Source organism: Schistocerca serialis, chromosome 6 (assembly GCF_023864345.2).
Source record: "Schistocerca serialis cubense isolate TAMUIC-IGC-003099 chromosome 6, iqSchSeri2.2, whole genome shotgun sequence".
In the NCBI taxonomy this organism is placed as follows: Eukaryota; Metazoa; Arthropoda; class Insecta; order Orthoptera; family Acrididae; genus Schistocerca; species Schistocerca serialis.
In genome coordinates this window covers 536,356,987-536,371,121 of record NC_064643.1, presented here as the reverse complement: position 1 = coordinate 536,371,121, position 14,135 = coordinate 536,356,987, and the positions used below count along the sequence as shown (strand labels likewise).

Sequence of the window (14,135 nt, the reverse complement as noted above, 5' to 3'; positions counted from 1 at the left end):
AGCCGGTCTAACATCTAGCCCCTCTTTAAAAATCTCGCAATTAATATTGGTTGGGGTTATTTGTAACCGTGACAGCAAGAACTCTACAGAAAATTTGCACTCTTAATTGCCTATTAGCTAATAACATGCTGTTTTGTGTGGCATAAAATTAAATATAGGAGGCAAGCAAAACAATACACATTTCTTCGATCCATAAGACCAAGCATTTCTCTCTCTATAATCTTGCTACAGTTTTACATGGCATGCTCTCCTTTCTGGGAAAGGATCTATGACTTCATCAAAGTTCATCAAATGTTTTGCTACATGAAAAGTCAAAATGTCATTGTCTAATACTGAAAAATCTGTTCGTACAAATACATGGTGTATACACGGACAAGGAAAAAAATAAATCCCAGATTTCCTGGTCAAAAATACAATTTCTCCCAGGTGATGACACACTTTCTCCCTGTTAATTGACGGTCTATTTTCTCTCAGAACTGTATACCTTATCAATCCTTTGAATGGTTATGTTTTTATACAGGGGCGTAGAATTTCCCGGTGCTTTAGAAAACGAATCTCAGGAGAAAAAAACATGTTATGGAAAGATCTTTGATGTGCAGCAACATGTGCGCTGCATATTTTCGTATTACAAAAGTATAAATTCAAATTCCACCAAACACCACAAGTTACTTTCCACAGCATTGAAATTAAGATTGTGATGCGCTTTTGTAAGCCAGTCATAGGTCATCTCAGGTGATCTCGCCAGCCAATGACAGCAGGTATTCAGAGCTTAGGACATGTGATGTAGTCGGCCAATAGCAACATCACCGTTAAGTAACACAAACACACAATCAGCAACAGTTAATGGTTTAAATTAATATACATAGTGTTGCTACAAGAAAAGAAAAGCTTTCACATATAATATTGGTGTCTAACACGCTGCAAGGGAAGCTAAGATTTCACATATAATGTTGGTCTTTTATGTGTGTATTACACTTTAAGACATATCACACAAACAAGCCAGTAAAATTTTTAATAATGACAAATGTCTGATCTTCTGGGCTCGAAATTCTTCTAAATGGCTCATCATCAAAGAGTTGATTTTTAAATGAGAGTCAAACGCTCTGTGATTTAAAAAATTCATCGTACATTCTCGCACATAGTTCAACTTACGTAAAAGGAAATTTACTTTGAAAGTAACGCTTTTCAAACCACAATTCACAGTATTTTCCAGCAACCTGTTAGAAATAGGTTCGTTTCAGCAGTTGCCAGAGAGCGCCAGATAACAGGCACCATCAGACTCGCATAGCTATTATGACTTAGGAGGCCCATATGTTCGTACATGTAAAACATTAAAAGATCTTACATTTAAAATGTGCAGATTTAAAGTGCACAATTTTATGTCCAAATTCCCAATGAAGTAGGCCTCGACCTGGATATTAAGCTTTTCGATGTGGTTTTTGGGATGTAAATTGACTTGGAGTACCAATACTGTGTTATGTTTGGTTCTTTATTATGACATAATGCCACATCTGTTAGAAGATGAAAACGTGCCCTTTAAATGCAGCAAAAAGTGTGGAATTAAACTCTTCGTTTCAAATATATTGACTGCCTCAGCAGAAAAGATTAATAAAAGGAAATTTCTTTAGCAAACCGACAAAAATAGCTTCATTGTTCTGCAAGGCAATTAATGCTCGACCATCCGAAAAGTGGAAATAAAGGAAAATCTGAAAATAGTAACATATTTTTGCCTTCTGTAATTATGTGAATGTCTTTTAATCCACTTGATAGCTCCCGGCCACAGAAATCAGTTTTGTTTTCATTTGACTTGAGAGCAGTAAACAAAAAGGAAACAGCAAAATCACTAAATGTAAACATGAGGCACATGGAGACTACCCACTTCCCTGCTATAACTCAAACTGCTATGCGGATCAGCCCTGGATCTACAATATTTCCGAATCGGGGTAATACTAGAGAGAGGCGCCCGCTAATGTAAAAAGTTGTGATGTCACGCTCATCGGAGGCAATTTGTTGCTACGAGGCATTGCAGACTCTTGTATGAGCGCTGTGTTTTGTCGTCGTATACGGCGCATTTCCTTTGCAATTTAAGTTTTATTTTCATTTTTTCTCTCGTTCATATTTTATTGCTGCAGTATTATTCTGCAGTAGTGGGATACAGTAATATACTTTGTTAGAGTATCGGTTGTTACAAGTCAAAATTAGAAATGTAACTGAAAACAAAAACAATGAAAAATTTCTGGAATTGTAAAAAATTCCCGGGTTTTTCCCGGTTTTCTCCCAAATGAAAAAGTTCCCGGATTTTTCCTGGATCTCCCAGGTCGTATACACCCTGAAATAGTACCTAAGACTGGTGTGGTTTCTTGATCTCATTACATGTATTTTGTCACTGTCTGCAAGATAAAACGAAATAGCCCTGTCTAATATTGCAGCAATTGTAACATACCAAATAAACGAGACTGTTTTGGCACTAATGGTAATTTTTATAACTCGGTCGAATATAACACACGAAGTACCGATATCAAATGCCTATTACGCCTACTACAAGCAAAAAAACTTTATGTAGGAAATAGTTTCACATTTCATTCATATGCTCCAGCTTCTCAGGCACGAGATCGAAAAGTAGTAGTAGTACAAAATTTTTTATATAAATTTGGAATCATCATATTCTTCCATAATTTGTCTGATGTCCTCATTTCTTCTCCTTCCTTGTTCTAAAAACAATCTTGTCACCACTAATACTGTATCTATTCCAGCCAGTGTCAAAACTTTTCTCTTATTAACTTCACTAGCCCTGCCACAATCACCAGTTCAGTTATCCCACATTTATTCTCCAGTTAGGCATTATTACATGTTCATACAACACGTTTTCCGCACTACTCCCAGAATAGAACTTAAGCGGCTGCTAGCCAGGGGCTGTACAACTGTCCATTACTAGTGTAGCGATCTGGTCAAAAATTTTCTGTGAGAATTTCATTTTCTTGGCTACACCAAGAATATAATACATAATCTTTCTCACGTGTTATTCCTGTTAGTTTTTTATTTCCACTCTGGTAGTCTGAATCTACGGATTTCGCTAGTAATTATAACAATGCTGATCATTCGCACACCTAATCAACCTCATAAACAAATAGCAAATGGTATTCACCCATTTGGCTTTATTCTGCTCAGCTCGTATAGTCCCATCCCCTTTTGTCTGTAGGAAAGTTTATTTCTAGATGCAACGGGGTTCCCCTGGCAGAAACATCACGTAGAGTACGCGTGGATCCAAGAATTAATTTATGATTCGTTCAGAAATCAACTTAAGAGTGTGTTCAGCAATGTTCAAAAACAAATGGGAGGCATGTCAAAATCATATGAGTAATCGATATAGCAATGTGCACTGGATGCTAGGCACTGTGTGAAATAAGGTTTTTTTCCTCAACAATATGAATTTGGTGCCCCCCCTGAAACTGCCGCCTGGGGCAGATACTCCGGTTTGCCCCCTGCCCCTAGATCCAAGCCTGTTGCACTTGCACGGCTCTGGTAGCTTTTTCATGCCAGTAAAATTTTTTCGGGTAGCATCTAGCTGCTTCCTGTTACTGCTTATACAGCCAACAGGCACACTTCTGTAGCCAGAACCGGGAGAAGGTACTACTCCTACACGACTGAACTGCGCATGCGCATGAGCCCACTTGCAACCACTCAAACGAATCTAATGTAAACCATTGTGACGTCACACTCATCGGACACATGTTGATGTTCTGAAGCATTACATGTCTTCCTAAAGCCTCCGACACATCTTGCTGTTGGCAGACGCTTGTATGAGCACTGTGTTTTGTTGTTGTATATGGCGCATTTCTTTTGCAACTTAAGTTTTGTTTTCCTTTTTTTCCCTCTTGTTCATGTTTTATTGCTGCAGTATTATTCTGCAGTAGCAGGATGCAGTAATATCCTTTCTTAAGATAAATTCCTGGAATTCTAAAAAATTCCTGTGTTTTTCACCATTTTCTCCCCGATGAAAAAAATTCCCGCATTTTTCCCAGATCTCCCGGATCATATACACCCTGTCTTAGGTATTGCTTTGACAATTAGTTCACGTTCTGAATTGTAGATGAATCCCATTTTTTTTCTTAGAAGTCACTTTATGCCCTTTGCTTACAATTTTACTGACTGAGAGCAAATTTACAGACAGTTTGGGATGTGAATGACGTCACATGCTTCCACTCCTATTGTTTTAAAACCAGTATAGAAGACCAGATCAAGACTTTCAGTAGTCTCTGATACTAAGCCATCACCTCCCACACTGAACAATGAACTATTACATGGCTTGACATTATGAAGCTTCCTTTCATCATTAGTGATCTGAGTCCAGGCACAAGAATCTAAATACTGATTTATATCCTTTACATGAGACTGTTTAACATCAGCTGCTAAAAAGCTTTCTATTGTTGTGACTGTTTCATAAATACATATCTGTCACTTATTTTTTGACCAGCTTCCTCCTTTTCCACCTTGCTACAACAATATATTGTAGGCCTCTGCTTATCTGTATATAAAGCAGATTCTTCACTTCCATTCACGTCTTCGGGTTTAACGACTTATAGAAGTTTCACTTTAATAGAATCTTCCGTGGTACATGTGCCACTGTTTTCAAGTGTCACAATCATAGGGTAATAATGACCAGGTAATACAGCCAGGAGAAAAGTGCCAATCCACGCTTCACTCACCGGAAGCTTCATTTAATTTAATTTAAAGATGGTCATTGTTATTCAATCACAGTAGTCGCCCACCAACTTGCATTTATCTAATCTGGTTGTGACTTGTGATCTAATCAAGCCCACTCTACATGTGAGTCCTGAGTCTTCAAACGTTTTTTCCAAGGCCGTCCAGGCTTCTGCTGCCATATTTGTCCCCCTTATATGGGAATAATTTACCTTGTTCACAAAAAGTATAATCCAGGAACGTGCCTTTTGTCTCTCTTTCAATAACTGTCCCATCTTGTAGAGTCCGAAGCATGGTTTTCAAATACTCCCACAGTTCATCATGGACTAACTACACCTTCATGGCAAATTTCGGTGTCCAATAATTTTCATGCCCAATCAACTTTTCAACCACTGCAATCCAGTTGGGACTGTAACACTCATATTTAGCTCTGAGTGGAAAAAACAGCAGTCTGCATACACGATGATCAATCAGCAAAAAATGAATGATCGGCACATGTGTAACTTCCAAACCAGCTCGGTGTTTCCACACATGACTGATTTTTAACATTTATAAAACCTTACTTTCACACCGGTGCCTCGGCCCATAGCCTTTTGTTGAACATTTTTTAACACAAATGTGAAAAATTTCTGAAATAACATTTTATTAATTCCTCAGTATGTGCATAACAGCTACACCCCAGAACACATAATCGCCAAGTCAGGAACCTGACAACCCGTGCCCCAAGCGCAACAGAATGGCTACAATCTTTGGTTTTAGATGTATTACCTGAAAGGAAGGCTGCAAAGAGAGAAAAGTCCTCAGGGAGCGGGTGGGGGAAAGGGGGGGGGGGGGGGGGGAGCAGAAAGACAATATCAGATATCAGTGTCACCGTCAATGGAGTCAGCTTTTCCAGACTAAGATCTCAAGTGTTGAAATCTGAAATGTCAATGCTGCAACAAAGATCATCACACACAATTAGTTGTAATTTCCACCCAGCTTTATTCATCTGAGTCCTGGACATGCTACAAACAGTACCTTAACAAGCTGGAACAATATCACCAGTTATTCCCCTACTCTGCGTATAATGTGTTGAAGGTTAAATGTAACGATTTAAAAGTGATCAAGTCTACTGTAGAGATTTGTCACATTAATGTTAATTGGCAGACCTCTGCCCTCAATTGTTCATATTGGAGATCAGTAGTCTACCATGGGCACTTCATTTTGAAAATAGCTGACAAACAGCAACACATAACAGGCAGCACAGAAAAGAAAATGACACGACAAAAAGGAAGGACAGAATCTGCTCCACCTGTCATCACTGTGGCAAACTGTGTACCCCTCGTATCAGATTGTACAGTCACCTCTAAACTAACAACTAGAAGACAAACCTTCTCAACTATGATTATTTCTTATAATTCGAAAAACCTCAATACCTACAGTACCACGAGACATATGGATCCTCATATGTAACAATTGTTTCCATGAATTCTGATGATGGGAATCTGCACTCCTACACAATATTTCATCCCATCATCATCATCATCATCATCATCATCTCACATTTGCATTCATTCTCACTGTCCCCAATTTCTCCCTTCCAACTTTACCTGCTATTTATTCCTGTATCTATTTCAATCCTCATTCTGTTGCACCCTTCTGTTACCTATGAAGTGAAGCTGGCACAATTCTTACTTTTGTATTTCATTGTCTCTCCTGATAAACAATTCTATCTTTGCTCTTAATCCCTTATACCTCATGAGCCAAATCAATAGCTCAACCCCCCCGCCTAACTTTTTTACTTGAAAATTACTTCCTGAACACTTTCCTTCTTTCTCCCCCAAGGAAGGAACTTGTGGTTTCAAAATAATGTGTTTGTGCACATTCTCCTCATTTAAAGTGGAGTTGTACCCCATGAACGCAAGTACTACGCCAGGCCATCTGCCTCCTTGTCAGTTTAACAAAGTGCCCATTCTTTCCACAATCCAGCTAAAAATTCTAGAAATTGAACTAATATTTACCAAGAAAATTAGATCCTTTGCCAGAGAAAGGAGCCACTGGCTCAGAAAGCTTGTAATAGTTAAACCTGTGTGTGTGGGGGGTGGGGGGGGGGGGGGGGGGAGGGTCCCTCCCCCCTCTCCTGCCAGCAATTGGTGGGTAGATTTTTAATCTATCCATTTACATTATATTGCAGTAATTTATTATTTTCATTGTTATATGCGTATGGCCATGGCACTTTCTTACATAACTCCCTTGTCAGCTTTTGTTGTTATCTATCTTCTTCAAACTATCATCTGTTTTCTACCTTTTGTGCTAATAGTCTGATCATTTATTTATCTGTACCACCCAGATTAATCAACTCTTTGCCTCTAGACGTTTTCTAGTACCGGTTTTCGTGCATATAAACGGGCTCATTGTTTATGCGAATTTGCATACAACAATTCCACTGTTATTTACACATTAGCTTACAGTTCACTACACTGCAGAGCCTTCTCCCGATTGTCTTTCGCCGATTTACTTGAAAAAGTTGGCAGCTATTTTCTTTCCTACCCTCCACTTACCCTGTTTATACACAATTCTTCCTCATTTTTGTGCATTTGTTTTTGACCAAATGGCCCTGATCAATTTTTACTGTCATCTCCTAAATCACTATTTGCCAAGCAAAGTAGTTTACATTATTTCCTATGATTTTCTTTTTCCGGCCCCCCAATTTTTAGAATTGTCCCCCCTTTCACAACTTTCCCTATCTTTTTTTTTTCTTTTTTTTCTTCAATCATTTTTTTAATCATACAGACCACTCATCTGGTGAGAAATTCTCACCCATTCATTGCCTCTTGCTAACCATTTTCTGTTTTCACGATTTTCATGCAAATCTTTCTGACTTCCGAATTTTTTTCCCCACTTTTCTCCCGTTTTTTCTATCTTTTTCTCACCCTCTGCCTCTCATTTTTGCCACTCCCATCCTTTCTAACACTCCTCTCTTGCCATGATGAATACCATCATATATTGGAATACCATCATATACTGCATCTGTTCTTTTCGAAAACCTGCTTTTGCACTATCAAAATTAAGGTCCTACATTCTGTTCCTTGAAATCTGCTTGTCCCTTAGAGTTTCTCCCAAAGGCCTACCATTGAAAGTCAGTGTTTTTGGATGTAATCCTAACCAGCGCCAGGCTCTTGTGCAGTTTCAAATAAAGCAATCTCTTGCACTTACCTCGACTAATCTGTGACCTATATGCCTCATCTGCCAGTTTCCAGGAAAAAAACAAATCTTTCCTTCTTATCATGTCTGGTAAATCTCCCCTGACCCAGGGTACTGGATGAATTTTCTGAACTGTACCCCTTTCCCTAAACCTCTCTAGTCCTTTTCCTTCTTCTGTCTGCCTTGCCCTTCAACTCTCCTGCCAGAAGAAGGAGCCACTGGCTCCGAAAGCTTGTAAAAGTTAAACCTTTTTTTCTCTGTGTTCACCTGCTTTGAGTAGATTTTTTTATCTATCCATTTAAATTACAATTTTGTTGCTATAAAAAAAATACAGTTACAAGCAGATACACGCAAGTTACACATGTTAAATGTAGCAGGAAGAAGTAGAATAAGAATGCTGAAATACTCCTATTACTTTACCAGCTAAGATTTTATGTTACCTGATTTTCTCTTGGCCACAGTATTTTTTAAAGACAGCACAGATCCACTTGGGGAACTGACACCATTCAAAGCCTGGTGTTTGTTCCCACTAGCACAGGCACTGCTTGCTCTCTGTTCTCGTGAACTGCTGGCTTCACGGAGGACGCTGAAAAACAGGGCCAATAGCATACGTATTTTATGATTTCTCAATATCCACAAAAACTAGATGATGAAAGTGGCCGAAATTAAATTAAGCGAATAATTACTTACTGCACTGGAGGGTATTATATCTTCATAGGTTTCACATTATTTTATCAGTTTCTGTTAAATGTAAATTGCAATAAAAACACACTGAATGCTGAATGAAACTACAAGACATGTGACACGTAAAATACAAAAAGTGCCTGGAACTGTCAATGTTTATAGCTGGTAGTGTGCAGTCAATGAAGCATTCCTGCATTCATTCACAAAAACCTTGTGAGGATTTGCCCATTATTTCCACTGGGAGCATCCTCATTGGAATTTAGAACTATTGAAGATGGGAGTGGAGAAATAGAGAAAAAACAAATATCAGAAAACAGACCACTTAATTGCACTGCCAACATTGAAAGAGACAGCTGACAGTCAAAATACTAAAAAAATAAATCTCCAAGGAGATAGAGCACATTAATCATTATTTCACAGCCACATCAGCAGTGGACGGCAGTTAGTTCTTGTCGTGTTCAGTCCTAGAACTGTAAACTTAAGACGTCAACTGATGTTTTGCATGGCCTGCACACTACAGAAGCTATGCAAATGAACTGCCACTCAAACATCGTAAATGTCACCAGATCAGGAAAAGTAAGCTGAAAGAAAGTAGCATTCAACATACAATTTTCTTATTTACATTAAACAGTCATACAGGACATTTGCTTGTTGTACTGCATTCATATCACTATTTGCACTTGTAGATGATGTTATTTTGTCTGTTGGATGTAACAATTTGATCTTAGGCCGTGAACAGAAATCTAGATCATGTGCAAATTAGAATATACTCAGCAGGTGCCATCTTCTCATCATGCCAGCTTTCATAATCGTAGTTTTTGGACAAATGACTGCACTTTTTTTATTTGTCAGCTGTTTAATAGACCTAAACATTGTTGTGCTAGAACTAAAAGTGAAGCAGTAGTTGTTAATATGTTCGCCTCCCTTGCTTTTACAGAAACAGCCAATGAATTACAAAAAGCAAAATATTTGTCTATAATGACTGATACATCAAATCACAAAACAGTAAAAATGATTCAATTAGTAGTTCAATATTAAATTTCCGATTTCAGCATAAAGATCAAAATTTGGGATAACTGTAATGTTCCAAACGAAGCAGCTGATACACAAATTCTGTTTGTTGAGAAAATTTTGACAAAATAATTGAATTTTCTGCAGACAATGCAAATACCAATTTTGGGGGAGCCAAATGTAATCGGACACACATTATTTGGCAGAAATATCAAACAAAATTAAATAAACCACTGGTTGGTGTTGGCTGTGGCCCTCACGTTTTGCACAACAATGTTTAAATCAGCAGCAGCTGGCTTGTTAATTTACATATATTTTGAAACTTATACTGTTTTAAAGAATATTTTAAAAGAATTCTGTGCGTTTACTGGTGTTAAATACAAGTGCCTGTCAAGCAACACCAAAACAAGTTTCCTGTCACTGTTTCCTGTATTGCACAGAGTCCTGGATATTTTCAAAGGATTTAAGTCACACCTTTTGCTACTTGACAGCTGCTCGCAAATGTTGCTAAATTTCTTCTTTACTATCTCTTTCCTATTATGGTTGAGATTTTTAGCAGACCAATTAGAATTTTTTGTTGCTACCATTAAAAAAATTGAAAATCAAATTATCTCACTCATTGGTACTTCTAATTTGACTGACAACCTTATATAACAGTTAATTTCTAGAAAGGCCAACAGTTGCATAACAACAGTTAAATAAACGTTGAAACATCATGAGGAAGAAGGAACTATTACGGAAAAGATGTTTAACTCTTACCAGACATTTTTTTGATGACTACGTGAATTATAAAAGGAAGTGGACCTCAGGTAAGTATTCAGACATTCAGGATCCATTAGGTTTTCGTCTTAATTTGGCATTCCTGTGCCTGCTTTCAATGAGAATTCATAATCTGACGAGTTTTAACACACTAAGAACATAATGAAACAGTGGGTCGACAGAAACGTCCGATCCCACGCGTCGGCTTTGACCCGTGACGTGCAGTTGTTGTCGTGTGTGACGTCATGACGGCGCGGAGTTTGGTTTGTGAGTGTGGCGTGTTTGTAGATGTCGTCATGTTGTGGTTTGTTGTGCTCTCTGATGGTATGTTCAGGGTTTTCGTTTGTGTGGTGTAATGGGCTCAGTTTGCTTTTGCTCATTATCCAGAATTGTTCGAGTGTCGGCTGTGTTTGTAGTGGAATTTGTTTCGGTGAGTTAACGATTTTTTGTGAAGGTTAATTTAGTGTTGTTCGCTGTACATCGTGTGGTAATTTTATTAAAATTAATCGGTTGTTGTTTTTGTTTAGGAATGGATATGACGGATAAAATTAACAGTGCGCAGGTCAAGGGAAGTGTTCGATCCCAATGGGTGGCTGTGTATGTTGATATTGGTATCAGGAGATGTTTTTGAGATATATAGGCCAAGGGAAGTGTTTGATCCTAATTTATGGGATCGGGAGCTGCTGTTGTGCTGTATAGGTCAAGGGAAGTGTCCGATTCCAGATGATATTGTGTTTAGTGGTATTTGGGGAGTTTTGTGATGTCGGTCTTTTTCGTGGTTTTGAATTGGGGTGGGTGTCTAAATTTGTTTATATTTAGTTTGCCCCCACCTAAAAACACCCCATTTCTCGCGCTTGTCCCGTTAGTGCCATTAGACTTTTTGTGGAAAGTGTGTGTGTTTGTCAATGTATTTTCGCCCTCATAATGTGTACGTACCGACTTTATATGCGCCATATTGGAATCGTGGTTTATGGTCGTTTCCGCCATATTTGTGACGTCATGGGTCAAAGCAGACGGGCGGGATCGGATGCTTCCGTATTTCCGAAACAGAATATCAAAGACTAGGTAACGAAGAAAGTGCCTCTAGATGAAAGACATTTACAAAATGTGATACTTGTAATGTTTCTTTGGAACATGTAGAGAAAATTGTTAATTTTGAGTCATGTCTGCCAGGTACAAATAATGTTCACGACATGGTTTTCAGTTTGATTTTCATGTACTGGCGCGATGAAAAAAGTCATTCTAGTTTTGATAAAATGAAAGCTATTGCTGAGAGAAATGATTTCATTCTATCTTGTACAGAATTTTATAATCACAGAACTGAGTCATTCTTCTGATAATTATAGCAAAGGTAAATCTTAAGGTGAAATGTATAATTAGTATTCGATTTCCGATTACTAATATTACATATTTTTACAATTAATGAATTGTAATTATTGAAAAGAGTGGGTGATTAAATATTGCAGAAGATGTATCCAGGCTATTGTAACAACAAAGTATATGTTAGTTTTCTTTATTTGTGAAAAAAATAATTTTACTAACACAAAATGTACCTACATTTTCCTTCCCCCATAAAATTAAGATACAGTGTTGCTATGGGTTTTTCTGCTTCTGCATTGTCACAAGGGTAGAAATGAAGCTGAGTATAAACACAAGTGTCCAATTTCTCTCTCTCTCTCTCTCTCTCTCTCTCTCTCTCTCTCTCTCTCTCTCTCTTTCTTTCTTTCTTTGAAATCTGATCAACTTACAGTGTAGATTCATTAATTCTCTCAAATTGCCATCAATATCTAGTGAACAATCCATGTTTGTCAGACACAGGTCTAGCAAATAAAAATAAAAGAAACATAGTTGAGATGACACACAAACCAGTATCATAGTGCAGACAAGGTTGGGCTACAAGACGACTAGTGTAGAGTTGGTGAACCCAAGAAATGCTACGGACTTGTAGCTTTAACAAACTTACATTATCTTTAACTCCAGCTCTACACTAATTTTTGGCAACATTAATATTAGTACCACATTCAATATTTTCTTTATAGGGTAACTAAAACTGAAATAAAGTTCAACAATGTTACAGCACAACAGAAAAATCCTTTACGAGTATCACGTGTATATTACGTCCATACACTGAACTGAACACCATTGACAGGGGAAGACAGTGGAGGGGGAGGGGTCAGTGGGTGGTGGTAAAAAAAAACTGTGACACATGATCAGCAAGTGCTAATATTGGAAAGAATGATATTTTTTTGTATCCAATGCTAAAGATTAGATCTACTAATAAATCAAAGAATTACTGAAACCATACATTTTTTTAAAAAACAACGTGGATGTCACAAAGAAAGATGGCCCTAAAGGTATTCTGATAACAAAAAATGACACTAGCTACCACGGAAGTACTGAATATGAGGATGGGTAATTTCAAAAAACATACTTAGACAGTAAACATCTGCTTAACAACACCTAAGTGGAAAATGAGGACGCGGTTATAGCATCATAGCAAGTGCGAAAGAATCATTTTTAGTATAACAACAGCTTGAAAGGATCATTAGATGAGGCTCAGTTGAAGTTTCCTGACAGGGTCCAGCAAACACATCAGACTGAGGAAAAAGCTAGATGATTTTCGAGAAAGGAAGAGAATGACATTGCCTGTTCATGGAGAACTCTTCCTGCAACAGTTGTGTACATTAATCGTGAAGATAGGTAGCACGACGTGAAACAACACCACGTCAACAGTACTATTACATATGTAAACAACAATAAATGACAGTACCGTGGTGGCACCTGAAACGATACATCTTCTATCTTGTCACGGCTGTGTGCTGCAGATGCCCAGTTGTTCAACTAACCAATGCGTGTGATTTTAAGGAATGTATAACGATAATGTAAGCAATATGTTCCTGTTCATCCACGTGAACAGAAGCACTGTTCCTCAGTTTCGGTATGTAACTCTAAATACAACTACGCACAAACGCATCAAACCTTCGCGCACAACAAACATCTTGGAGTTACACAAATAATTAAGTACATCACCTACTGTAAACTCGACAAAAATATTGGACAGTTATGTTTTAAAAGGTAAACAAAAATCTTAATTTTCATTCACATTCCCACCAATAGGGTACAAAAAAATACAACACAACCCCCTACAAAAACAACTGAAGTGTGATAACTTACCCCATGTCAATAATTGAACACCAATAGGCACAACAAGCGAAGATCAAACCCAGCCAAATAATCAGCGCTTCGTACCGCCCAGTTATCCCGCGCAATTTATCTACGGCGGAAAACGACAGGTGGCAGCACAAGGATAGATTTATCGTCTATGACACACAGAGTTACTGGAGGAAAAAAATCACTAACGAATACAAATGAAATCAATGTTCTTTTATTGTTAAAAATACAAGGATTTTTGGAAGATATGGGAAACCATCGGAATCATCTTAATTTGTGATTTTTGAACTTTTTCATCATTTTCTTGACGTCCTTACGGATATCATATCTCAGACGAAAATCATGGTACATTTCTAAATATTTGTAGGATAATACTACACGAATAAAATACGTAAGAGACTATGAGTAGCCCTGGCCAGCGATATTCTGAAAGAAAGTTCACAAGAACGTATGAACTACTTGTAGAAACTCCGACTCAAAAGACTATGGTACAGATACTAAACTGCAAGGTAGCACTATTATCAAAAGTCATTCAGAATAAAGAATAACCTCAGGCATTTATAAGGAATGAAATCTTCAATATAAGAATGTTCCCTTATTCTGATGTGCAGATTGTTTTTGTCAAA

The 14,135-nt window shown here is 37.8% G+C and overlaps 1 protein-coding gene across 3 annotated transcripts in view; it reads right to left on the bottom strand.

Moving 5' to 3' along the window:
* LOC126484267 (DNA (cytosine-5)-methyltransferase 1-like) overlaps positions 1-13,607 on the bottom strand; it is a 265,477-nt gene extending 251,870 nt beyond the window's left edge. For all 3 annotated transcript variants that reach the window (XM_050107689.1, XM_050107690.1, XM_050107691.1), the window contains exons 1-2: positions 13,513-13,607; positions 8,325-8,470 (exon numbers count right to left, since the gene is read on the bottom strand). In XM_050107689.1, the coding sequence (XP_049963646.1) occupies positions 8,325-8,470; positions 13,513-13,517 (151 nt within the window). In that variant the 5' untranslated portion in view covers positions 13,518-13,607. The remainder of the gene's footprint in view (positions 1-8,324; positions 8,471-13,512) is intronic.
* Positions 13,608-14,135: the final 528 nt, after the last annotated feature.